General features: G+C 43.9%; 1 protein-coding gene across 1 annotated transcript in view; it reads right to left on the bottom strand.

The window, feature by feature from the left end:
- Positions 1 to 315: 315 nt before the first annotated feature.
- enpp2l (ectonucleotide pyrophosphatase/phosphodiesterase 2-like) overlaps positions 316 to 23,376 on the bottom strand; it is a 33,748-nt gene continuing 10,687 nt past the window's right edge. Inside the window, exons 19-25 of the mRNA XM_070984244.1 lie at positions 23,316 to 23,376; positions 22,771 to 22,910; positions 21,176 to 21,317; positions 20,749 to 20,826; positions 18,815 to 18,947; positions 18,286 to 18,439; positions 316 to 3,083 (exon numbers count right to left, since the gene is read on the bottom strand). Coding sequence (XP_070840345.1) covers positions 2,913 to 3,083; positions 18,286 to 18,439; positions 18,815 to 18,947; positions 20,749 to 20,826; positions 21,176 to 21,317; positions 22,771 to 22,910; positions 23,316 to 23,376 — 879 coding nt within the window. The 3' untranslated portion in view covers positions 316 to 2,912. The remainder of the gene's footprint in view (positions 3,084 to 18,285; positions 18,440 to 18,814; positions 18,948 to 20,748; positions 20,827 to 21,175; positions 21,318 to 22,770; positions 22,911 to 23,315) is intronic.

Genomic DNA, 23,376 nt, shown 5'->3' with positions numbered 1-23,376 from the left:
TTCTCATGCTGCCTCAGGCTCTGCAGTATGACCTTCAAACGTATGCTTTCTTGTGGCAATAGTGACGGTTTTGTGAAGAAGCTGAGCACTGAATGTGTGGAGTGAACAGCTGATTAGCTGAACATGGAAGCACCTCACTGGTTATTGGTTGCTGATGGCACAATGCTGCTCCTTCACACTGAAACATGAACCATAGACAATTTGTTTTCAACAGAGTTGAGGTTGAGCAACTGCAGAAACACGTCTGATCAGCAGCAGCCAATCATTTGCAGAAGCAGTAATTGTTCATCTTAATAAAGAAGTCAGTTCCAGTCATTCAAGTTTTCCAATTCTCTACAGCTTTTATTTGAAAGACTATTGGAATATGCATGGTTTCAGCTACAGTTTGGCAAGCTCTTAAGTCATTTTATTCACTTATATGGATTATTTTTCTGTTCTGCTGATTCCTTTGATAGCTAGCTACGTTAACTCATCAGCGTAACATTACGAAAACACCAAACATGAAAAAATACAGGTTCTGACTGCTTTTGCATGTGCAGAGTTAAGAGTGTGAATGCAGGAAGTGGAAAGAGGAGATGAGGTGACAGTGACAACAAACTGAAAATGAGACTAGTGTTGTGGTCCTGAATTAAAGGGAAAATCTGTTTTTGGTTCTTATGTTTGTCTTTTTCAAAGACACTGGGACCAAAGGACACAGCTGGATCACCATGAAAGTGAATATTAATGTCAATATCAAAATGCTCATTATAATGTCCACTATAAGCCTCCATTGTGTCTCTGTATGTTAGACCTACCAGACTTGCCATAGCTCTGCATGTATGCAGACTCGCATTGCATTTTAGGAATGTTAAGAACCAGTTTTCACTTCCACTCGCTGTGAGCAGTCGAGGTGACGTGAAAAATAACTGGATTTCAAACTGGACATGCTTCAGACGCGCTTCAGGGACTGATATTGTAAACCTCTGTGTTGTGGTGTGGCTTCATTTCCACAACAATGCTGCTGAGGAAAATGTTACCAGACCAAAACCTATGAAATTTAAACCCAGTTTCTTCTTAAATTAAAAAAACTCCTTTAAGGCAGCATCAGTCTCGTCACCTCCTTGAAAACAAGCTCTACATCAGTCTATTTCTATCTAATCTCAGTAAACAGGGACAGGTCTTTTACATTAGGCGCTGTTATGATTAGATGCTGCGTAATAAATATGAAAAATTGTATAAAAATATACACCTAGATTTATCAGCTGAGACAAAAGGAGGGAAAGAGAGAAGACTGTTAGTGTGTGTGTGTGTGTGTGTGTGTGTGTGTGTGTGTGTGTGTGTGTGTGTGTGTGTGTGTGTGTGTGTGTGTGTGTGTGTGTGTGTGTGTATTACCTGTGCGGATATGTTCATGGGTGCACACCTGGGTTAGAAATGAACTATTTTCCTTTTTAACTGTTGCTTCTGTCCATTTCAGTGGAAATTTCATTCAACTTGTACACTGACAATGAAACCTTCCACTTGAACCCTCTACAACTGTCTGACACACTGATGGAAACAGGCTGTCAGCAGGCCTCAAAAACAGGAGCGAGGTGTCCCGGCCCACCACTCTTAACATTATTCCTTTACCATATTGCCTAATTCATGTGTAACTGGTTTATATTGGTCAGTGTTCTGCTTGTATTGACTTTTGTCCAAGTTCAGGCCACACAGCCACACCACAGCATTATTTTTACATCAAAAATAATGTTCGACTTTCCTCAGTCATACAGTAAATACCTATGGTAACCCACAAAGGACAATAGTCATATGTTCATGTGGAAACCATTCTCAGTAGTCATGAAAATCCTAAAGGAGGTGAACCACATGAACGGGCTCAGTTTAGGCTTCTCTGGATGATTTCTGAGCCTGGTGTTCACATGACCAGTCCTGTGTGCTGCTGCAGGTTTATGAGTAGATGGCGTGTTGTTAGTTTGACATTTTTGGAAAATACACTTATTTGGACAAAACAAAAGAGATATAATGCGTTATTTAGTGAGCTTTAGAGGTGCTGGTAAGCAGATTTTGTTACCTTTGGACAGTCAGGCTAGCTGTTTGCCCCTGTATCCAGTGTTTATGCTAAGCTAAGCTAAGAGGCTGCTGAAACGACAGTGGTATGGTATCAATCTTCTCATCTAACTCTCAGCAAGAAAAGGAATAAGTGCATTTCCCAAAAAATACACTATTCCTTTAAAGAACTATGCCAGCAATCTTGCATGTTTTAGCCCATTAACTGCAAATACTTTACATCACTGCTAATTTGCAAACCATGCTGTAGACTTTCAGATTTTCGAATGTATTTTTCCATTTTTTCAGGCAGCCATTGGCTTCTTTGTGTTTCCACACAGCATGAAAACTGAGTGTAAGTTAGAGTGCAGTTTGCTATGAGACCTCACAACGACTTCATAACTTAGACAAAAAATAACAGAGACAGTGATCAGTGATTTTTATGAGGAAGAAAAGACACATTCAAAAATGTTTAAATTCTACAGCATGCAATGGACGGTCAGTAAGAATGGAAAGTACACAGTGTTTGTAAGGGGCTAAAACATCGATATGGGCCTTTATGTTGGCATGGGAATGTGTGGGTGGATTTATAAAAAGTGTGGTGGCAGCTGTCGAGGAAGTCCCACATCCTGCCTCATTCCTGTGCTATCTAATTCTCTCCCAGATTTGTTGGGTGGTATTGAATAATCCTGTTGTAATCTTCCAAACTACGACTTGCCAAACCGGTCTTTTAATCTTTCCGAATTTAAAAAATTTGCTGGCTTTCCCAAGCACTTCTGGGGCAGTTCCTCAGGAACGACGATGCGTCGGCTGTGCAGCGAGCATGCAGTGAAAATGCAGAACTTCTACAAGGGGCTACATCCTGTATGTGTGTCTGTCTCTCTGTGCGTCTAGTCGTCGCTCTCGAAGGTGTGCAGGTAGGTTTTTAGGCTCAGGGTGCTGGTGTAGGTGAGGTTGGTAGACCGGTACAGGTCCAGTCCTGTTAGGATCTCCACGTCTCGGACTCGGGCCGAATGGAGCTTCAGCAGGTCTTCGACCCACTCTGACTCATCCTCGGCGTTCTGCAGAGACACAGACAGGAAGTGGTTATTGACTGTGGATACGGGCTGAAACAGGGCTGAAAAACATGTAATGATTTGTTGATCTATAAATACTAAAACCCCCAAATACCTGAATACTAAAGTTCAATTCTGGGCCCAGTCCTGTTCACCTTGTCTCTAAATTAAATAGTCTCTTCTGTGTGTGAATGTATGCAGATGATGTTGTTTTATATTTTATATCTGATTCCATCCAATTAGCAATCAACAAACTCTTCTTCAATGTAACTTTCAATTCTCAATTGGCATCTTAATTGGCATTTAATGAAAACTTCACTTTATTTTAATCCTGAGAGACTGCAAATGTGTTGCCATTACAGCATAATTTCTTTCTGTTGTTCGACTAAACCATTTAACGAGACATGGCCACAAATGAGTTCAAGCAACCTGCCCTTCATGAGCACAGTACAAATTAATATGTTTTTCACGTTGCATTACAGCAAAAGCTGAGCCAGGTTCAACTTTATGCCTGAGCGCCCTACAGAAACACAGTGATGTGAATACTTATCTCTCAGTATCTATCAGTGATACTGCTTGTATGGACTATGTTATTCCCATGATGGGAGGGGTTAACTGGTTTTTGCAGATACTCTGTGTAATGGAGAGAAATTGTATATACGCCTATCTGGCCTTTAAAGTGATCAGTGATTTTTAATCTGACCTTTAACAAAAGGGCAGGTACAGCTAACTGACAGCAGCTGGTCTGTATCTGTCGACTGCAGGATTGCTCAATTATGACTCACACACTGTTTACTTTTATTAAATGTTATGCAACAAGCATCAGACTCATAAGCACATGAACTTATCTCTGCATGCTGGACTGGTTGGAAATCATCAGGAGCACAGATAACGGAAGCAAAGAATTCATTTCATGGGAATTTTATGATTCCTCGTAAGTAATTCAAGAGTAAATAAGCACGTTTCCAGTGTAGCTCTGTTTATTAATAATGATTCAACAACATTATAAACACACATTGAATGCAATGATGACTGCTTCACCGCAATCCTTAAATACTATATTTATATTATGATATGCATGAGATACGAAAACATTTATGGATAACCCAGGTACAAGTCATGTTTTGAGGCATTTATCTTTATCTTCAGTGTCAAATGAAAGCTACCACCTCGTACATGTGGTCTGTGGCTCCTTCAGGTTCAGAAAAAACATTAAATCTGAGATAAACACACCAGTAAGTCGCAATTTACGATGCCACTTAATCAATCAAATGTCGGCAGGGTTAAAATGGAACTAGAAAGAGAAAAATTGTTGAGTTTCAGAAATGCCGGCTGCTAGCTGTAGCTACACGTTGAACAGACCCTCATTATCCATACTGCTGATCTCCAGCTGGGAAATGTTTTGGTTTTTTTTGTTCACATCTTGAGTAACCAAATCCACATGTATCAGTTGTTTACATGTAGACAGATGAAGACAAATGTTTTCCACGTGATGTCAAACAACATGAGAAACACTGAATCACGGCTTCATGGGAATCGTTCCGTCAGAGTGCTTGGCTGCTTCAGACGCCCTTTATTATTCAGCAGTAGATTCACTTTTCTTTCCTTCTTAATTAATGCAGCATTGAAATGAGGACTGACAATAAACAACGTCATGTTTCCTCACTACAGAACGGAATTCATTTATAGTCACAGTAAATCAAACAAGCTCATTCTCAAACAATGCTATCAGCGCATTCATGGTGAACTTGGGTCTGGTTTTCATTTATTAATATTTCCTCATGTCTGAAGATGTCAGTTCCTTTAAAGTTAACAGTTAAAATGCAAGTGACCACAAATCAGCATGACGTGTCTGAGGCATTTTCCCAGGTAATGTGATTAGTAACACAGTGTCTATTAATCACAGCCACCTGGTGAAACAGCACACTTTGTCTTTCCCTGTTCGTTGCTGCTGGCCCAATTTTTATTATTATTATTTTTTTTTTTTTTTAATTGTATACAACTGATCTTTTTGGTGGAGTTTTTATGTCTTAAAGTATGTCTGAGTCACATAACCACAAAAACGTTAATCACTCATGTTGCTACAAGCGACATGTTCTCCAAAACTTAGAGAGTTAAAGATTAAATATCCTCTCTGACATTTGGCAAGAAGGAAAGGAGCACCAGACAAACGTTTGGGCACCCCAAGAGATTTGAGCTCTCAGATGACTTTTACAAAGGTCTCAGACCTTCATTAGCTCGACGGGTCCATGGCTTGTTCACAGTCATCCTTAGGAAAGGTCAGGCGACGCAAACTCCAAAGCTTTATAAACACTCTGACTCCTCAAAACTCGTCCCAACAATCAGCAGCCATGGGCTCCTCTAAGCCGCCGCCTGCACTCTGAAACTTAAAATAACTGATGCCCACAGAGCAGAAGACAATGAGAAGAAAGTGTTTCAGGTCACCCTTCATCAGTTTGTAATGTAATGAAGACATGGCAGTTAACAGGAGCAGCGGAGGTCAAGCTGAGGTCTGAAGGTCCAAGAAAGCTTTCTGAGAGAACTGAAGAAGACAAATCAAACCCATGTTTGACTGTTAAAGACCTTCATAAAGACTGAGCAGACTCTGCAGCGGTGCTTCTCTTCATGGAAGAGTTGTCAGAAGAAAACCTTTCCTGCGTCCTCACCACAGAATTCAGCGTCAGATGTTTGCAAAGGAGCATGTAAACAAGCCGGATGCATCCTGGAAACAAGTCCTGTGGACTGATGAAGTTAAAATGGAACTTTGTGGCCACAATGGCATGTTTGTTTTGGGATTGTGTTGCATTCAGTGGCACAGGGAGCGTTTCAGAATCACACAGAAGTAGAAGCCTTTTTCAGGAATGATTGCTCCATGTGCCTTAAGCCTTATGTAAACCACGTTTGGATGCTACAGCGTCACATGACAGGGGGCATAGGTCAGCATATCACTGATCTTATAACTCTGGGCCAACACACCCGATTCAAAAGATCAGCTCGTCATCAAGCCCTGCAGAAGCCTGATGAAGAAGCATTCGTTTGAAAGAGGCGTGCTGAAGCAGGGAAACATCGAACATGAAGACATGCAGTGTGTCTCTGTCTGCTTGTTTTTGACTTCCTCTGCCCCCTAGTGGCCAACAATAGATGAATACATCCTGTAAGCTAATTTCAAAGGTGTGTCTGGGAACGAGCGGCAGCAGCATGTCTTGGCAGTTTGTACAGTTCACACAGTAGTAAGAGCAAAAGGTCACGGTCTTCGGTGAGCAATAAACAGTCAGGGGATGGACAGTAGTGATGGCGAGATTAGCTGTGGGTGGAGGAAAGGTCAGCGTGTGGCGCTGCTGGTCATCCTCTTACTCTTCTCAGAGAATATGAGAGAAGACTTATGACTTCACACCGAAGCTCTTTTTGGCTGTGATTAAAATATGACTGAAGCTTGTAATACAGAAATATCTCTCATGTGACGCTCCGTCATCGAACAAACCTTCTGTCTTCTTCTGACCTTTCCCTACATGTTGTTTCCTCTTCTCCACTTCTGCTTTTCTTTTATTTCCATCAAAAGTGGAAAAATGGACAACAGAGGGGGGGGAAGCTGATCCCTTTAGGATTATTTCTAAAGTGCCCAAAGCTGGAAACAGCTTGGATAAATGCTGCAAGTGAGCTGAAAAAATCTCCTCAGAGCCAAGAGTCTCTCGGGTTCATTGTGTTTCTAAAATAAGCTTTTTAGTTCTCATCATCATTTCGTTATGTTATCTTTGGCCTTCTCTTGGAAAATAGAAGGCAATGACAAATTGCCCTCAGACTTCTGAAAAAAACAAACTACAATATCACTATAATTTCCATCATCTGCACCAGTGCTGAGGTAATTACACATGTTTATGTAATGTGGTGATTCATTTACGGAGGAATTCTCATTGTTCCAAGAAGCCCTTTCAAACTTCAGGAAGGAAGGAACTGCAGGAAGTGTCTTTAATGTTTAAAAGCTTATGTGCCGTCACACAGCCGTCATCTGCTCTTTGCACGACAGTTAAAGCATGTCTGGTCACCTGGATCTCTATCACAGCCTGATAGATCTTCTTCCTCTGTCCCATAAAACTCCATTAAAGCTATAAAACACATCAATGTTCCTTCATCACCATGAACACACACACTGTAGTTTATTCTGACTCACACACACACCATCCCGCTGCCACAAATATGCACTTGTTTTCTCCAGTTTCAGCAGCGTTTGCATCTGCACAATGTTTAAAAAGCGTTTAAAATGTGGAGGCTCAACTTTTCAGTTGGTTCTCCTGAACCTGACACAGTGCAGGAGGAGCTGGTCGTGACTTGGCAGCCAAATAATTCTTTTCTGCACTGAACAAACTGTTGTATTCTACTTATGTGGACCGGTATTTTTAGAAAATCCAGTGTTTGCATGATGTTCCCAGGCTTGGATTTGCTGGAGACAAACATTTCTCCTGCTAAAACTCCCTCATTTCCAGCATCTCCCCTGAAAACAACTCATGTGTTCCTTGTAACCATAAATACAGACTTATCTCCATCGACCCAGCGAAGCGGGAAAACTGAAAATAGCTCCTGGAAACTTCCACTCACACATACTGTTCAGCCAGAGAGCTACTCATCACCCAGAGAGAAAGACTGAAACCAACAGCACATTTCTTCATAACACTGTTGTTTTTCTTCTGCCAGCTCAGTCTGTAGTTAAATCTCGGCTCCACTGACAATGACTGATTATTAATGACTTATTATCAGGACTGACCCCTTATTGACACATTTTCATGGTCTTAAAGGCGTCCTGTGGAGGTTTTGACCACTAGGAGCGCTATGGAGCAGTGTTTTTATGAGTGGGTCCCTTTTTTGTTCGTGTCATGCATGCATGCAAGCAATTAAGAGGCAATTCACATCCTTGTGTTGGTTTCATCAGATGTCATCCTCAATCAGCTTCTCTGGGTGGAAAATCTGATGCGGCTGTAACGGCTGTGGTGTGATGACGTACCAAGGAACAGGTGTGATGACATCTTTCCCACTATCTGTTAAAGTATCCTGCTCATTCTACACACTGCAGCTCAATGGGCTCAGCAAAGAAAATAACCACACGCCAGCTGCTGAAACCACCCACCCACCCACTGACAACCTCCAGCCGCGATAACAATTCAATCTCAAGAAAAGGAGATGAAATGCTGTGAAAGCAACAAAGTGATCGAGTGACAGATCGCTGACAAAGAACACAAACAACTGCGCCTGAAACTGGACACACATCTGCAGACACGCACTCTCCACGTCACTGCACACAGAAAGAGCACAGAGAGCAGGAAACATGGAGGAGAGGCAGGCCGAGGAGGCTTCTCCAGCCGACTGGAACAGGAAGGCGCTCCGCTCTTTCCTGCAAACACTTAACAACAACACTGAAGTCTTTGTGCTGCAATATAAAATGATAAATAATGAAAGCGGCAGTCAAGACAACACAAGACTGCGACGCTCAAACAGCCCCGTGGAGCAACGCAGAGGATTCCCAGACTGAACATTCAGGGTCAAGAACACCCATAATGCATTTTTTTAGCACCTTTGATCATCTTTCATTCGACAACGTAAACATTCAAACAACTTGCCAAAGTTTTTTGTTTATTTCAGTGCTGTCAAAATATCGCGTTATTAACACGTTAACGCAAATCAATTTTAACGCCGTCATTTCTTTTATCGTGCGATTAACGCTCTTTGTGACTTTGTGAACTTGTATCTTTTTAGAAGCTGTGGCCACTGCTAGTAACGTAAGAAAAACTACAGGATCCGATTGTAAGCCGGAAACAGAACAATAGGCACGCCCCACGCACGTGTTTGGTCTTGTCTGCTTGCTAGCTGTAAAAAACTAGGCTAGCGGTTTGTGTGGATGTCAAGCGCGAAACGCCGGAATGGATGCGAACAAGATTCTGAATGGAAAGTTTAGTTTCAAAGAGTTGCCAGATGAGTCGACTGACAAGACCAAAGTTATCTGTGTGTGTTGTCGGTGTGAACAAAGTTATCACCGCAGCACATCCAGTCTGAAACACCACTTGATGGCCAAACACACGGCGAATGCGAATTTTCTGCCACCTCCTCGTCAAAACCAGGCAACAATGGATGCTTTCCACAGAGGCATGTGGATACCACAACTAAGAACAAGCTGACTGCAACCATAGACAAGTAATGCTCATTCTTTCTGGAGAGAAATAAGCGGCTGGGTTGATCAGCCTCCGGTGAATAAACAGAAGAGCATCACAGTCTGACTGCTGGTATGTTCAGAGGAAACTGAAGAAAGGAAAGTTTCAGCCGTGGTTTAACTGCACTATGGGCTGAGTCCTAGTTTACAATGATGTGACCTTTGTAACTTTATTTTGTATCACTCTGTTTTGATCCCTTAGAAAGGCTTGTTGAAGGGCTTTTTGTAACCAAGTATTTATTTATATTATTTTTTTTTGTCATCTGTTTATTGACAGTATTAAATTGTGTGAGATTTGATTCATTCAAATGTGAATGACAGCTCAAAGTGAGAATGTTAGTGTGAAATTTAACACTACACGTTGTTGTTTTCAGTAAAAAACATTTGCACAAAGCGAGCCGATCCACTTTTCCATGTTGATAAGAGTATTAAAATGCTAATTAATGGGACATTTAGAATAGATAAAAATGTGCGATTAATTTGCGATTAATCGCAAGTTAACTATGACATTCATGTGATTAATCGCGATTAAATATTTTAATGGATTGAAATTTATTTATTTACTTAACATTTAACAATAAATGAATTAAGTTTCCAAAAGTCATTCTGGAGTTTCAGGTGACAGATAGACGTTTGACCTGTTTCAAAATGTAGATTTTCCATCTGCATTTCATAAAACACTTTTGAATTGATGTTAAGCTGTTTGAAATATTTGTACTTTCATGAATGTTAATATTTTAAAGGAATCTGTTTAAGGAAAGTACTGATTTCAGTGACAGAAAACGTCCATGTGTTTGTGTTTGTGGGTGGTTTGTGATCTCTGACGGTGCAGGCAGGCCACTACATCTTGCACCACTGCGACCTATGACTGCATCACATCAAACAAAATCTCCCACTGACATTTTCACATAATGACGAGTGTTTTTCCAACGTGTGCAATTCACCCCCACAGGCCGCGCCATCTCGTCTGCCAGCCACGAAAGGTTCAGCATTAAAACAGCTGCCAGCTCATGCACGTCTCTTTACAAGCAGAGTGAGGATTCCCCTGCCACGATATTTACTCTGGGTGAGACTCACAGGAGCAGCTTTGTTCGGACTTGTTTCCATCAGAGTGAGCTTTCAGTTTCAACCTGAGCTGCAGCGTTGGAGTCAGTGCCCTGCACGATGTGTCCAGCTGTGAAGGTTAGGACATTGTCCTCCAATTAAACGACGGCCTGGAGAAGCTGATATGAAAGCCGCAGGCGTAACGCCGTCAGTGTGATCAGTGTCAGGTGGTTTTTACTATTTCTAGTTGTTTGTGCCTGATTATGTGTGAGGCTCGCGGGTTGTGGTGCAGTCCTGGTGCTCTGCCTTACAGGCTAAAGTCAGGGAACACAAGTCTCAGATTGCAGTGACCACCACAGATTACATGAAAGACTGGAGCCTGATTTATCACAGCCTCACTCTGCATGATGTGCACTGATATTTCCCTGCCCAGAGGAGGGCGTACTCTTCATACCTGCACCGCCTCACCTGTGTTTACCGGTCAGAACCTTGTGCCTACATCACCCACAACCCGACCACCGACAGTTCAGTCCAATGTGTGTCAAGGTGCCAGCGGAGGTCTGCATCATGCAAACAAAGCAGGGAACAACTGATTAACACATGAGTCCGCAGCGCCCCCAGTGGCCAGTAACTACACAGGTTTCCTTTGAGTTCATCAACATAATTAATGCTTCTATTCTTTGTTGCAAAATCATCTTTGTGCAATTTTTAAACAGACTTTTCAATCAAAATCTCTACCTGGGAAGTGTTTTTGCAGCTTGCAGCTGTCAAGCAATAAAAAAAATGTACCCAATTAACGACACGCTTTGCGATTAATTAATCTAAATTAGAAGTGGATGATGGAACATTGCGTGTTACAAGGCCGCTGTGGACGGCCGTATGTTACATTAACAACTCTGACTTTAACATCTGGTCCCACCCATTGTTACACACACTGTGTAAACGTTATGAACCTCAACACACACTCTGACATTTTGTTAACATTTCTCAGACCCTCGGTTGAGTAAAACAGGCATATTCCAGCTGCTCTAAACAGCCTGCAATTACAATTACACTGCAGCAAAATCATGCTGAGTTGCATTTTATTTTATAACCAAGAGCCAGAGATGACTAAAAATGACTCACATCATGAGCGTGACTCACAGCAGCCTTCTGTCAAGTGAAATGATGTTTAACAGAACAACAGAAACTCATTTTCACCGCATGTGTCCAGAACTTCTTTATTTTTTGGAATCTCACCAGAAAAATAATCTTTGTAAATTAATTATAATAAGAAGAATAATTGGACTTTCTCTGTGTTCGTGCTTTGTTACCAGGATAGAAATGCTGTGCTTTACTGGTGCAGAAAATCACTAATTACTGCCATGTTTCTCTGCTGGCGGGGGACTCCCTGCCTGGGGGGAGTCCCCGCTCTTGTGAAAACATGTCTTCTTCTTCTTCTTCTTCCTCCATCTGAACATCAGCGAGCCTTTCTAAAGGCAGACTTTGTAAATAGAGGATTCCCTGCAGAGCTGTTGCACCGCATGCAGCCGTGCACCAAGGTGATCAGGTGTCTCCATCTACCCGACAGCATCCTGGCATCCGGCAGAGCAGCTGCTGCAGCACTTTCACTTCCCAGACACGAGCAAAGCGAATAAGCTGCTAACTGACCGCTAACCAGCGAGGGCTGGAGGTGGGTTTCTGTTCCTGCGCTGGACCTCACTGAGGGAAAAATGTGACTTTTCCCCTGAAAAGGACCTCAGATAACTGTGGCCTTTGCTCTTCACTGACTTCTCTCTTCGTCAGCACGGACATCAAACAAAAACTCATCTTAACGCTGCTTCCTTCGAGCAGAACCTTCTCAGATTGTGTGACATTATTAAAGGGTCGCTGTGCTTCCTCAAAACTCTCTGCTGGACGCTCACACATGGAAAGCCCCTCCTCCCACACCTGTCAGCTGACGGCTCGCTGGGGGAGGCTGCGCCCGACTGTCCTGACCAGACTCTCTGACATTCACACCCCCGTCTGGACTGGTCAGCTAAGCGGAGGTGACAAAAGAGCATTTTTTAATAACGTCATTCTGATGGTGAGGCAGCAGTTAAATGACTAACGCTGACCCGCTCTGTTCGGAAGTGAGACATCACAACAGTAAAACAAAAGGTGGATTCAAACACAGATGAGTCATAAATGAATCTGCAAAAGAGCTGATAGATGATTGATGATTAATCAATACTGTGTGTGTGTGTGTTCAGTTTCACGTCACACCATCAGTGGCCGGCGGATATCGCATCTGACATGACTGAACACGTCCGACCTGAGCGGAGACACACATTACTGAAGAAACAGGCACAAATTTCTCACTAAATTCAGGCTTTCATTTGTTTCTGTTGAACTTTGGCTTGAGCGTGAGTCAGAGGTGGAGACTAACGAAGTGACACGTTCATTGTTAACAGCTGTGATGTGAAAAACACTGAAATCACCGATTGGCTCTTGTTTTTGAACTAGAGCTGAATAACAGCATGAGTAATAATAATACCAAGTTCTGCTGTGCAGATTATATTTATTCACATTTTCTATAACCGTGTGAGAATTTCAAAGGAAAAACTCTCCAAACAACCCAGAGCCGTCTGAAATGTGACAAGGAGCTCCGGGTGGAAGCAAGTGAAAGTTTGGGAACCACTAATTAAATCAATTCATCGTATTTCAAAACCACAGCGCTGATTTTAAACAGCTTTAAAAATAAACGAACAGAATGTGATCATTCACTGATCCGTTTGTCCGAAAAGTCATTTCATGATCTTCCTCATCGGCTTCATTGATTTCTGTAAATATCTGACGCAGCGACACGTTCACAGACTGAAAGATGCTGAACGCTCCAGAAACACCTGTTTGGATCGTTCCACAGGTAAACAGGCTGAGTGGTGACAGGTGAGAGGATCATGGTTGGGTATGAAAGAGGCGGTCCTTTGTGAACACATGAAGGATGAAGAGATGAACACATGAAGCTGCTGTCAGTGAACACAGTTTGACTGATTCCAGTTTTATTTAAGTCCAGACTGTTTTGAAATCAAGGTTAACTCTATTTAATTATGTACTTGTACAAATTTGAGGTGTTTGTACTTGAGTACTTCCATTTCATGCTAATGTACACTTACATACTACTTCACTCCATTGTTTCAGAGGCAAACATTGTACTTTGTACTTCATGTACCCAACAACACGTCTTACTTTGACTGAGCAGTATTTGAAAGCATTACTTCTGCTTGTACTGGAGTATGTGTACTTATACAGCAGTAAAGGATCCAGATGCTTCTTCCACCCCTGCAAACATGGATCCTCTCAGTCACAGTACGTCCTTCCATGTTTCTGGTATCAGTAATGTGGTGAATGTAGAAGACGTATATGCCGCAGACGGTCGTGTGATCCACGGCTTGCGACATGCACACAGCGTCTGACTCACGCGCGATGCTATATGAGTGTTTCACTGGGAGATCTCAGCACGCCACACACAGGTCGACATGGCAGACAATCCTGATGAGTCAGCTCCCGTGTTTATGTGGTTAATGTCTTTGTTTTGGCAGCAGCGAGGAGATTCCCTTCAGCCCCGTCGTCATGACACCAGGAGACGGGGAAACTCCCGTAAACAACGAGAGCTGCCAGCTGGAGTCGGCGGTTTGGAAACCGCCAGTGTCCCAGATACGAACGCAAACCATCCAAACAACACCGTCACTTTGTTCTGTGCAACGAAATCCTCGACGTTTTATTCTAAACTGTCGATTCCACTTCTGTTTCTTTCTTTTTGAGGCCTCGTTTGACGTTTTGGGAACTACACTTATTCACTTTGGAGCAGAGGGAGAGATGAGAAGATCGAGGTGCTTAGCTTAGCTTAGCTTAGCTTATCTTAGCTTAGCATAAAGACTGGGAGCAGGGGAAACATGGCCGTGTCTGAAGTCAATAGTTACAGCTGTATATTTAATCTAATATATATGTATGATTTTAAAAGCCATCAAACAAACTGCTGTTTTAACATGTTTTAGCACAGAGCAGATCGAGCCAAACAGGAAGTCACACACAGGAACAGTGTCGAGAGTTCACTAAATTTTCAAAATAAAAGTACAGACTCCCGGTCATACATCCACAACAAACACAATTAAAACAGACAAAAACAAGAACAAATTTAACTACGAAGCCTACTTACTGATTGCAGAAGCACAAAAATGACTGAATAAAGACGATCTGAGCACGTCAACAAAGCTCAGCAGAACGCTCTGCTTCCCAAACGTGGCGAGGCGCGACGGAAAGAGCATGAATGTGAGCATGAATATGAGCCTGGGGTAAGAAGTGCTGGTCGTTTTTTAACTTTGGAGCGAGCCAAGCTAACCGTTTTTCCCTGCGTCCAGGCTTTATGCTGAGTTAAGCTAACCCAAGTTAAAAATGGCTTCTTACGGTCACTGATTAACAAGTTGGTTCTTGTTTGTTCTGTTCCTTGTAAACATGAAAGATCGTTCTCTAACCTTAACCAAGTGTAACAAATGTGTTTTAGCTGTTTTAATCTAACCAAACGTGACCATGACGGTAGATCGGACCACGCAGGTAAACGTCATGTCCTGTAAACCGTTGGAAAACACTCATATGGGCTCGCTCACGTCAAACCTGGAGTTAGTGCAGCATTTTTACATTAAACGGGGCGTTTGGCTTGTCTTCAGCTCTTCATCACAGTGCGGCTCAGACTGTTTATCGTGTACCGACAGCAAACAGATGCAGAGCAGGGAGGTCAGTATGATTGACCTTGATGTGCATTCGGACCACTGACTGGGTGTGACTCACAGGGAGTTTCATGGAGTCCCTTAATTCCACAGCCCGTCAAAATGAAACCTTTCCCAGCTTATTTTCAGAATCCCTCTAACGAGATTATGCATCTTCATTGTTCATTGTTCCAGATGACCGAAGCCAGACAGACTAGTCACGTTCCCCTTTCTCTTTTTGGCAAAGTAAAAGTGAAAATAAATCAGGTGAAAAGCACTCAAACAGAGAAATGAAGTCACACTCGATGTGTTTCACCTGAAAAACCCGGCGCCCCCTCAGAAGCCCCCGGGGGTGACAGTGCAGCAGAGGCCGCTGTCCACTGAGATCTGACATCGCTGACGCTGCCGGGCGCTCACTCCTCCTTCCTGTTGGCGTACAGGCAGCGAGCCTTCGAATAAATTCATTAACTAACACTAAAACACAGAAGTCGTGTTTCAGTGGACGAAGGACAGCAGCAGTGGCTTTGAACCGAGAGCTGGTCTTTCCTCCATCACCGTGAACACACACGCCGTCCTGCTGACACTCACAAGAGCACCAAATGTGGATTCATCCGCCACTGAAAATAGTCCCCTGTGAGTGCACTGAAACACCTGCTGAAGACGTTTCAAAAATGAAACTGTATGTTTGTGAGCTGTTTTTAAAGATTGAAAGCTTCAGCAGGAACCAACGGACAGTGAGCCACAGACAGGAAGTCAGACGATACTGAGAGTAACACGGCTGTTGATTTCGGTCTTTTCATGGGATGAAATGAGCCTTATCCTTCAAACATACCCTCGATTCACAGGCGGAAATGGAAAAATACAGTTGTGCTTTTAAATTCATTTCCAGGATGTTGAAACCTCTCAGGTGAGCTCTGTCGACCAATCAGAAAAGAGGCCTAGCTGAACTGATATTTTCTGAGGAAAAAAAAAAAGCTTATGTAAGTGAGAGTTTTTTTGTTATAAATTCCACATCAGTGACTCACCTGCAGAGTCACAGCAGCAGAGCGTAATCATGGCGCCTGCGTGGCCTCATCGTATCGTGCCACATTTACTGAGTGTTTCTGACTGCTCGCCGTAAGCTTTACTTCATGCAGCTTTCATGTGTACAGCGCAGGAGTAAACATGCACCATGTGTTTATGAGGAGCTCTCGCACGGAGGCTTCTAGCGTCCTTTAACGTCTAAACTCTTCACTTCCTGCAGAAAAGACGCCCGTGTCCTCCTCTCAGAGCCAAAAGAAATGTCTGTGAACCATCAAGAAAATCGAGTTTAATGCAAACGAAATGGTGGTGATGGTGGACGGGCGTCCTCTGGGACGGATGGATTACTTTAACAGTCCAGATCCACAGACAGCAACGAAAGCCTGAGACGGGTTCAGTCCGTGTGACCTTTCAGACCCAGATGCTGCTTTTCAGACTGAATTCAGAGCTGACGTCTGCAGCGATGCCTTTTGTTCGTTGCATGGCTTCATTCTCCCGCACACCTGTCCACCAGGTAACAGGTAAGGTGGAGGTGAAACTTTTGTTTGTTTGTTTATTTGGTGATATTATTTTTGGTCTCTTAGTTTAAGTCTAAAAATAAGTATTACATACTTTTCTGTTTGCTTTATTTGTCCGTATGTGGAAGGAACCATGAGGTGGGGTAATTGTATTGAAGCAGTGACTCCACCTGATGGCTCTTTCAGGTATTACAGGGATCTGAGGAGCAGCAGCCTGTTCAGTGTTGATCTTTAAACCTTTGCTATGTATTATAATTCAGTAATTATTCATAATTTTAATGAATGGTCTGATTCTTAATAGAGCCAATTTATTGATGTTCATTTCAAATTACCCCCATTTTGGATATGCATATTTTTGGTACAGATATAAGAAATAATTAATGTTCCGCTTTTATTTGCCTATTTGTAGGAAACTGATCACATATTTTTTCATTATACTGTTTGTTTTCCGTTACATTTCACCCTTTTCTTAAAATAACCAATGAGGCGTCGGCGTTCAGCTGCCTCTCAAAATGCAAAGTCTGACTTGAGGAAATTACACTTGCAGTCAATTATTTAAAAAAATGACATTTTTTCTTGTCGGGGTTGGAAGACGCTTGAATAATGTTTTGGTTGACGTCATAACTTCCTGTTTTGTTGCGACCGTCAGACTTCGACTTGATGTTCATTGTTGAGATGGATTTCAATCACGTGTGTCTGAGTCACTGTTGACTAGTTGGCATTTGGCCGTGCTTGGTTGACTTTTGACATCAGTTGTTTGCCGTGACTCGCTGTGGTCGTATTGATCTGTGATGAACCGTCATGCTTCTGGCATCAAATATGTGCTGTGAGGCATGTGTCAGCTGACACCGACCGCCAGCGTGCACACTCACTGATCCTGAATTGTAAAGAATTTCTGGTTTCCACTAAATCAGTCAGTAAGATTCATGAAGCTGACACACAACACATTAAATGTCCAGTTCTTCCTCTCTCAGCATGAAAGAGCCACTTCTCAGCCTCCGGATCAATTTGTCCGACTGGTTGTAAACCGCGCCGCGGTCTTAAAATGTTCATTACAACTCCAGGACAGACGGTGGTCAGCTGACTCAAAATTCACTAACCACAAACAAACAAGCTGCCCCAAAGACGATGTCTGAGTTGAATCATTGCTTCACCACAACGTGACTCAGAAATGTCAGTTTAACAGTGACGGAGCTCAGAGGTGGAGGAAGCATTCAGAGCTTGACTTCACTAACAGCGCTGATACCACACAGTAAAAACACTCTGTTACACTGAATCTGCTGATTTTCTTCTTGATCAATCCACAAAATGTGTTTATGAAACACAAGTAAATGAAGATAAATGGTCGTCACAAGACCCAGAGCTCAAAGTCACATCTCAAATCTCTGTTTCAACCAACCAGCAGCAGCAAATGCTCAAATCTGAGGAGCTGAACTGAGGAAATGTCTGACTTTTTATCATGAAAAATGTCTTAAAGCAGAGATTTGACTGTTTAAAGTCTGTATTAACGACAGTCATGAGCCCAAACTCAACTGAGGCCTCGTGTTAGCTTCAGGTGAAGGTCTGAATACACTTTATCTGTTAGAATAATTCAGAATAACTGATGCATTGTGACTTCTTCACCCTGAGCTCGTCCTGTTTGATACCTGACTGCTCTGCACTGAACTGGGACAGTGCTGCCCCCTGTTGGAAGCGGTTTGACTCACATTGCAGGTCTCGCTGTTGTCCGGTCTGTGAGGGAGCAGGAAGGAGAAGACCCGGAGCGGCCCGTCGCACTCCTCCACCGTCTGGTTCAGCTCCTGGCAGCTCGTCACCACCGTGTAGAAGTGGGTGGGGATGGGCGGGGCGTCGGCCGAGAACCTGGGCGGAGGAGGGAGGTCGGAGTTACGGCTGCTGCGAGTTCGATCAAATTTGTTCTTTTTCTTTGTTTTGTTTGCTGTTCGTCTTCGTTTTAAGTAACTATAAGAGGATATTTTCCTGGTGTTGTGCTTTATTTATCTTGTTTTCAAAAAATACTTCTTTTCTCTCACAAAACTTTATAGATATGACTCAAAATACATGAAACTCATGTTGAAATATGAAAGGCCGGTCTGTTGTTTTAGACCCAGTAGATGTTCGATGACATGATAGTCACCGGATTAAGTCTGATTTCACGCCGCAGATGAGACGCAGCGGAAACATCATCCGTCCATCTGAGGACGGTCAAACCTCGAGTCGTGACAGGCGAGCTCTTACTCTTTTATCGTCTCTGAGGAGTCTCGGAGGCCGTCGTAGTTGTAGTCGAAGATGGGCCCTGCGAGGACGTTGATGCCGTTGTTTTCCTCTGCGTAGCGCCTCAGCAGCGTCTCCTGCAGGTAACTCCATATTCCTGCAGACAGAAGAAAGCCAGCGTGAGCTGCAACAAGCTGCAGAAGTAATATTTAAAGTATCTAAAGTACTCAGTGCAGTAAATTGTCCCCCGTGTCTGCTGTCCTCTTGTCTCTGGTCTCTTTAGATTACTGTGTCCCCTGTGTCTGCTGTCCTCTTGTCTCTGGTCTCTGTAGATCACCGTGTCCCCTGTGTCTGCTGTCCTCTTGTCTCTGGTCTCTGTAGATCATGGTGTCTCCTCGTTCATGTCTCAGCAGGACGTTCATGGTGGAGTTGGTTGAGGTGGAGCTCATTTTAACTGAAACTAATGATTCTTTTCATTCTGGATCAATCAGCTGATCATTTCCTCCATTGATCGATCAATCGATTGGTTTGGAAACTTTGTGAAAACAGTGAGAAATGTGGTCACGATGAGCCCAAAGTGACGCCTTCACCATGTTTGTTTGGTCCAAAGCTCCACATGAGGACGAACATTCAGATCACAGCTGTTCCATCGTTACTCTAACGGGCCTAATCAGCTGACTGCTTTGTAACTATGCTTTTACTTTGAAGGCCAGAAACAGCTGCAGGATTAAAAGGAGACAATCTGAGGAAGTCAAACGTCCTTAAATGGGCTGGAAATTAAAAGTGTCCTCACAATCTTCAGTACACATCAGTAAGACGCCTTTGGGGTCCTTAAAAGGGGGTCTGTGGTCACTGCTTGAGCCCCTTTCATGACCTGATCTGGGAACTGGAGCACCTCCTCCAACCAGTCACTGAGCAAAGATGTTTAACTAAACACTGTCCTTAATCCTGACGTGACGCAGCCACTTTCCAGCCGTATTTAAGAAAACAATCATTTCCTCAGACACGAAATGAAGAGCGCATCTGCATGAGACAGCGACTCAGAGGGAGTGTGTCCCATCCCGATAAGTCCTCCCTCTCCACACAAACAATGGGTATCAGGCCGTCCTCGCTCAGACCTGACATCACCACGTTTCTGTTCTTTGTCTCATGTGACACGACCGGACGCCGCTGGTGTGCGGGAAGAGAGAGGCGACGCGTGAATCTGATGAATGAGAGAAGAAGAAAGGCCTTCTGTCTAAAGGTCAGGATGGAGCCTCGTGGTCCGAGGAGTCGCTGTTACAGACACACTCCCTCCAGGTGTTTCTGTTATTTTGTCCACGGGCTTCTGTAAACTCAGTAAACCATTCACTGTTTTGTACAGGCGGAAAGAAAACACAGTGTTTCCTGTTTTCCACATTCTTTTCATGAGCTTTTCCTGGAGGTGAGAAATAATCTTGACTGAATGAATGAATGAATGAATGAATGAATGAATGAATGAATGAATGAATGAATGAATGAATGAATGAATCATTCTATTTTCTCTTCACATTGTCTGTTGTTTCCAGTTTAAAAACTGAATCATTTCCAGTCAAACTGTGTTTGCTGACAACAGTTCCTGAGCTCATGTGTTCATCTCTTCATCCTTCGTGTGTTCACAAAGTGGTGAACTTGCTCCATCCTCTATGAATGACTGAGCCTTTCCAGGACGCCCCTTTCATACCCAACCATGATCCTCTCACCTGTCACCAATCAGCCTGTTTACCTGTGGAACGATCCAAACAGGTGTTTCTGGAGCGTTCAGCATCTTTCAGTCTGTGAGACGCGCTGAAACATTAAACATTTTGTCTCTGTGCTGCTTTATGCAGATGTCTGACTCTCAGACTCTCAGGTTGTCGCTCAGGGAGCCAACAGAAGCAGAACGACTCAGGTGGAATCAGTGACTTTGAAGAGGTTAAAGGTGGTGGTGTGTGACTCACTCTTGAAGGCCGGGTACATGGGGACGGTGTTGGTGATGAGCGAGGCGTCATATCTGGACTCTGGAGACGAGGCCAGCTCTGTCAACAAACGCACAACAAACACAGACTCTCATTATTCACCGCGTTTACCTGTCCAAACACATCGGACGCCGTCATCGCACAAACATCACAGAGGGCGGCAAAGACAAGTCGGAGCGGCGTTTTTGTTTGGCTGACGGCTGCAGACTCAGCACATGGAGCAGGTCCAGGTTCACAGCACCTGGTTCTAACCTGCACACGTCTCATTAAAACGCTTCACGTTATCTGTTTGTCTCTGTGCAGTTACAGCTGTCCGCTAGCTTAAACAATAACTCAAAGAAGAAAAGACGTCCCGTCGTCTAACAACAGAACAATGAACGCTCCTCCTCAGGCCGTCCTGCAGCTTCACCTGGCGGGAAGAGGAAGCCGTAGGTGACGTGGTTGTTCTGGCTGTAGGTGGTGCAGCTCTGGCTGTGATCGGCTGACACTCTGGAGTCGACTCGGACGCACTGAACGCCGGGGGACACCTCTGGGACAGGAGTCATGTCCTCCTGGGAGACAAAGACAGAGCAGAGACAAATGCACTTTTCATATCTGCCTGGTTCCTGTGTGACGAGGCTGGATGGTGTAAAATGGAGGGATGATGGATGAAAGGATGAACTGATGTTGTGTGAAAGTGAAATTAAAAGCTAAAAGCAGTGTGTGTTCTGGAGTCCTGTGTTTCTGGTGCCATGCTAACACACACACACACACACACACACACACACACGCATGCCTGTGTGTGTGTTTCTGTGCAGGCGTTGATGGTCGTCGGCGTGAGCAGCTGCACCTTGTAAACCTGCAGCACACACACACACACACACAGAGCGTGTGTTTGCTGGCGTTGTCGCACATGTCGGTGTTTTTGTTTGCGTGTTTGTGCGGCTCCGTCATGTTCTGCCCGACACAAACACACTGTGACTCGCGGTAAACAGCGCGGTGTGAGTGTCGTCAGCGTTACAAGCTGACGCCAGTTTAACGACATGAAAGGCTGAGAGCCAGGAGCTGAAGGAGGCTGAGAAACGAGGGGAACGTGTGTGCTCACAGCACAGCGAGCATTTCAAATTAAACTCCTTCCTGCTCCTTTATCCCAGCGCACTGAAAAACCAGCACGCCACCAGCATACAGATTATATAATGTTGTGATCGTGATGTAATGCTGCTGCAAGCCGGGACAGAATCTCTCTGCCTACCTGCATGCAAAGAAGCTCTGACATAACGAGCAACCAAGTGCTGCTGACAAACCCAGAAAACTGAGTGTGTGATCATCAACGCTGCTTAAAGCACAGAGAGAACTTGTCCACTTGTTGCACAATAAAAAGCTGAAGTTCACTGTCAAATTCCCTGGACGACGAAGAGCAAAACCTTTCAAAACAGCCTCTTCCTCCATTTCTACCATAAAATGCAGCCTACAATAAATAAAGAAGGGATGGATTATCGATCTGCTGCAACAAAACCAATTAACATAAAGACTGAGTTTGCAGTACTTTGAAGTATATTCAAGCATACGTTTCTCAAATGGTTTCGTTAATACAGTAAATGTTCGGGGTCAGTCAAGTCAATGCAGTGTCCTCTTAAAGGTGCGACGTGTCAGATTTGGCCACATGTCGAAGGTCATCCAGACAAACAGGGGGCAGCACATCACCACAGTAATCAATGCCGTTAGCTCAGTTAGCTGTGCAGCTGGCACAGCAGAAAGCCTGGAGACGCTCAAGGTGCTGAGACGCCAATGTGTGTGAAAAAGTGTTGGTATCTGACGCTCCGGCAATGAGAACAGGTTTCTGTTGGGCCACAGCTAGCTGGTTAGCATGCTAACTTCAGGAGATCTCTGCAGGCGATCTCTGCAGCACAATGCAGAGAGACGGCTACTCCTTCACATCCTGTGTGTGTGTGTGTGTGTGTGTGTGTGTGTGTGTGTGTGTGTGTGTGTGTGTGTGTGTGTGTGTGTGTGTGTGTGTGCGCGTACCTGTCGTGGCAGTGTGTATGCCGTCCACAGAGGCACGGCCAGCTCTTTGCTGTATCCGCTGATGAACTCCACGTGATGAAGCAAACTGTACTGAGTGTCAAACATCACAGCTGGACGACCAAACGGGAGGTGTGTACTGTCTGCACACACACACACACACACACACACGCACACACACACACACACACACACAGAATAATTCATCACGCTTCGATCAAAAAGCATCCAGCAGAAGGTTTTCCTGCAGTATTTTGTCGAGTCAGAAGCCAAATCTCTGCTCCTGACTCCTCTATGTGATGAAGAGCTGCAGTTCCTCCCGCTCACCAAAAGATGTCATCAAGAATATTACTGAAACTGACAGGAAGTGGACCACTGAATTACAGCGACGTGTGCTGGCTGTAATACAAACTTTGTGTTTCACTTTGAGTGGATTCACTCAAAAGCGGCTGCTGTGCTTCTGCCTCCTTTCAAAGAGGAAGAACTTGGACCGGACGTCTCCTCAGAGACAGACAGACAGACAGACAGACAGGAGAGGAGAGACCTACTGTAACTGTAGAGTCCATCGGGTGCAGGACTGAAGGCTTCGATCATCTCCTCCACTTTGTT

Source organism: Chaetodon trifascialis, chromosome 17, assembly GCF_039877785.1.
Source record: "Chaetodon trifascialis isolate fChaTrf1 chromosome 17, fChaTrf1.hap1, whole genome shotgun sequence".
NCBI classification, from domain to species: domain Eukaryota; kingdom Metazoa; phylum Chordata; class Actinopteri; order Chaetodontiformes; family Chaetodontidae; genus Chaetodon; species Chaetodon trifascialis.
The sequence above is the reverse complement of the archived record's forward strand: the minus strand, read 5'-3'. Positions and strand labels throughout refer to the sequence as shown.